At 38.5% G+C, this 4410-nt stretch overlaps 1 protein-coding gene across 8 annotated transcripts in view; it reads left to right on the forward strand.

Moving 5' to 3' along the window:
• Positions 1-4410, forward strand: part of LOC106879914 (anoctamin-8) — a 111185-nt gene that overhangs the window by 56057 nt on the left and 50718 nt on the right. For 3 of the 8 annotated variants that reach the window (XM_052965814.1, XM_052965818.1, XM_052965816.1), the window contains exon 2: positions 1401-1417. The exons of the other annotated variants lie outside the window; for them this stretch is intronic. Coding sequence is in view for 2 of the 3 variants with exons in the window: in XM_052965816.1 (XP_052821776.1) it covers positions 1401-1417 (17 nt within the window). In the remaining variant the exon portion in view is untranslated. The remainder of the gene's footprint in view (positions 1-1400; positions 1418-4410) is intronic. 8 annotated transcript variants of the gene reach the window in all.

Genomic DNA, 4410 nt, shown 5'->3' on the forward strand with positions numbered 1-4410 from the left:
ATCACCATCGTCACCATCATCATCATCGTCACCATCGTCATCATCGTCACCATCGTCATCATCGTTACCATCATCATCATCATTACCATCACCATCATCACTTCTACCACCATCACCACCACCATCACCTCTATTATCATCATCATCATCACAAACATGATGGGGGAGATTCTTCTAAAGTTGTTGAAGTAAATCCAACCCTGGGACATATTCACAGGTGTGTGTGTGGCAGGGGATTGATTATCGTTAAAAACTTCTTCAGAGTCCCCAATTTCAGTCCATTTCTCTGCAATTCCTGGCAGTAAAACATCCAGAATTGGTTCTATCATCCTTTGACCAAAATCTGGCATCAAGCTCCTTTGCTCTTCCCAGACAGAGTGGTTATTGGGGGTAGCTGTTTAACCCCAGGTCAGTTCTGTGTGAGTACATCTCTCCAGGTTATAGTCTACCTTGGATTACATGACTCAATGCAGCCTTTACTTTTTAAGATAGCAAAGTGTGGTTTGAGGGAGACATATCTACTATTTCTAGCAGGCTGGACAACCACATCATGATGTTGTTGCTGTAAAACCCTAAGTTACTCTAGACTGAGCCTCCAAAAAACAATCCAACCATGACTATCTTGTATTTTTTTTATTTATCTAAGACTGCATAGTTTAATGTATTCTCCTTGCAGGGTGTGGTTTGAAGGACTTTGACTGCTTTTTCTAGTAGGCCAGTGGTATACAGCCTCAAAGTGGATGTCATAACTTGTACATCATCATCATCATCATCGTTTAATGTCTGCTTTCCATGCTGGCATGGGTTGGACGATTTGACTGAGGACTGGTGAAACCAGATGGCTGCACCAGGCTCCGATCTGATTTGGCAGAGTTTCTACAGCTGGATGCCCTTCCTAACGCCAACCACTCCAAGAGTGTAGTGGATGCTTTTACGTGCCACCGGCACGAGGGCCAGTCAGGCGGTACTGGTAATGACCACCCTCAAATGGTGTTTTTTTTACATGCCACCTGCACAGGAGCCAGTCCAGCGGCACTGGCAACGACCTCATCTACAGCGATGGTATGATGCCCATTCTTAAGGATTTCACTGACTCCACTAATGTCTGTGGAAAATGACTGAAACCAGTAAAAGTGCAAAGAATGAAATTTCTGTAGTGAAATAAGAAATATTCCTTTTAACTCTGCATTCCTTGATTGCTGCTCTTGGATATAACTATTAACTCTCCAGTCTTTATTCATCTCCTTATTCTCCAATATCGTAATATTTGATATTGAAACAAAAGTCCTTTGATGTCAATTTTCTTTCCCGTCTTCCTTCCAATATTGACCCTCAATAAATGTCGCTATTCCTGTCAAATGCTCACCATTTTCTTGTTTCTTCCATGTTGCCAAATCCAGGTTAAATATGAACCGAGGTAAGTAGAAAGCTGATGTGCTTGCTTGATTTGATGTGATCCTGTTTTACCTTGTGGTGATTTTTTGAGTTTTTCCCCCCTTTTCTTCTTCTTCTTCTTAGAACAGTCTTTGAATTATTAGCCATTTTCTTCATTCTCAGTCTTTAGCTTTCTTCTCTATTCTAAAACTCTGCAACTTTTAACAGATTTGTTTACCAAAAATCATTGTATCCTTTGACCTCTCAATATATTGTGGTTGAAGTGAAGGCCTGTGGCTCAGTGGTTCGGGTGTTCAGCTCATAATCATGGGGTCATGAGTTTGATTCCCATCATAGTTGCATTGTGTCCTTGAACAAGACACTTGACTTCACATTGCTCCACACCACTCAACTGGTAAAAATGAGTAGTACCTGTAATTCAAAGGGCCAGTTGTTACATTCTGTGTCATGCTGAATCTCCCTGAGAACTATGTTAAGGGTACATGTACGTGTCTGTGGAGTACTCAGCCACTTGCTCGTTAATTTCATGAGCAGGCTGTTCCGTTGATAGGATCAACTGGAACCCTGATCGTCGCAACTGATGGAGTGCCAGTTTATTCTGACCCAGAACACTCTCAATACTGCGTGTCTTTCAAAGAAGTCAATCATTGCCATTCTAAATAAAAATCTCATTGGAAGAATTCCTCTTCCAAAGAATTGGTAATCTTTGCATGCAATGTTTGTCAGTTTTGTCTGCAATCATTAAAATATCAAATTTCTCAAAGACTGGATTCTAAAGGAATCCTAATTCCATGTCTGTTGAAAGCTCTTTGCATTTTGCTGCATATTTGAATTGGAATTCTTGATTGCTTTAATTAACATTTAATTGATGATTGGACATTTCAGTTCATTAATTTCTTAAGATCTTAAATAAATCAAAATCAGACAGGGGTGGGGGTGAATGATTTCATTTTACAAATCAAAATTTGAACTGCAATTTAAAATTCAACAGAAACACTAAAATGAACAAATAAGAAAGATTTTTTTTTTTTTAAATTGAAATTCAGTTAAAACTTGAATTTCAGTATCAGATTCTTCTCCTATTTTCCATTCTGATTTCGGGTTTTATCAATCTGAAATTTTATATCTGAAAAATATTTTCAAAATTTTAACCCTTGAAGATTTAGATTACACTGTCAAATGCATTGCTTAATTATTCACATTGTTTGGAATTAATCATGCATTATCTCATAGCTTTGAGATGTGATTGTTTTGTTTTTATAATGACATTGTAGGGTGGGTATGAAAAGCCAGATCTGGCCAGTTTGAACATAAAAGCAAGTAGAATATTTTGTCTGGATACAGGGTCTGGTTTAAATGCTGAAGAGTGAATCAAATTTCTATTCTAACTTGAAATAGAATTTGCTGATTTTCTTGGAATGTTTCCTTCATTTCCATGTCTTTATTTCCTTTAGTTTAAACCCAGAATTTTGTTCATTCCCCCAACAGCTAAACTGAATAAAATGTTGCCCTTCCCACTTATATCTTCATCTTTAATTCATCCAAGAAATGTTGTCGTGGTGTATTCCGGACAATAGAACCCAATTCCATCTTTCTCCTCAGTCTGTCTCATTGAAACATGAGATGCTAAATAATCTGCAAACATTACCAAATATAGAACCTCTATCCGTCCTTCATATCTCACCTTGGAATTAAAGCTGAGCCCTTAATTTCCAGAAAAGATACCAAGATGGCTCCAAAGCCAACTTTAAGGACTACAATGGAGATATTGTCAAGCAGGGGTCTTTGGGTTGTGATTCTAGTAACTGGCTGTTGATTTCTTGGATTGAAATCTCTTCAAGAGAGCAACAAACACAACCAGAAAATCAACTGTTTGTGACCCCTAAAATGTCACATGACCACTCTTTTGACACCCCAACCTCCTTATTCAGTCAAATATTTCTCAATTATTCAATTATCCAGTAAATGTCCGTCATTAATTAAAACTGACACATTCACTAATAACTTTGAGGGATAATTATGTTAAAGAGAGACAACTACTGGTTTCCTTTGATCTGCTAGATATAGCAGCTAAGAAGGCAGCCGTTCAACAATGATGATATATATAGCACAGTATTGACCAGACCATCAAATGTTGTTACACACCACTGGTCACAATGCACTTCTAATTCTGTCTTGATTGTGCTGTTCTTTTTTCCATCTTGCTTAACCAAATTATCTTCCCATCATCATGGAGGCCTTCCAATCTCTTGAAAACCACTCAGTTACTGCAAGGGTCCGTCTGCTGTCTGTGAACCTTCCAATACATGTCTGGCCCAGTAGAGCTTCTGCTTCCAGTCCTCTGGAATCACATCCTTCACTCCACTCCATTCTTGAAACATGTATACATGTTGCATGTAGAGCTACATGTATACATGTTGCACGTAGAGCTACATGTACAACTACATGTAGGGGAGTTTTGAGCACCATGTAAATCATCGGCCAGTCTGCTTCCAGCACAGTGGTGGTGTTACTGTTAAGCTTCGTAATATTACAAGTTATGATATACAGAGCAAATGTAGGAGAAATTATGATAAACCCAGGCGTTTGAACTGTGTTAAAGAATGCAATGAAATGTTCCACCACTGATCTGTTGTGGTTCAGAATCCAGATGCAATTTGGGACATCCACTGCAGAGGAAGCAAATAACCACAATGGTGAAACGTGCGTAGGGAACAAATGATATAAACTGCATTGGGTGTTTCTCGTGTGTGTGTGTTTGTTTGAGGAAATTGATTCCACTACCAGACAAGATAGATTTGGCTTCAGAGTAACAAACAAACAAGGGTGCCTATATGTGGTCACTCACCCTGTTAGAAATAGCTGTCAAACACCCTTTGCAGTTACACCTTACAATGTGTTTTTAAAAAAATGGACATATTTGTGCTATAGCCCTAGGTACACTTTGACTGAAACTAGCTCAAAATTAACTGCTTAATCAGAGTGAAATAATCCACTAAACCCAAGAAGGAAGAA

Source organism: Octopus bimaculoides, chromosome 2 (assembly GCF_001194135.2).
Source record: "Octopus bimaculoides isolate UCB-OBI-ISO-001 chromosome 2, ASM119413v2, whole genome shotgun sequence".
In the NCBI taxonomy this organism is placed as follows: domain Eukaryota; kingdom Metazoa; phylum Mollusca; class Cephalopoda; order Octopoda; family Octopodidae; genus Octopus; species Octopus bimaculoides.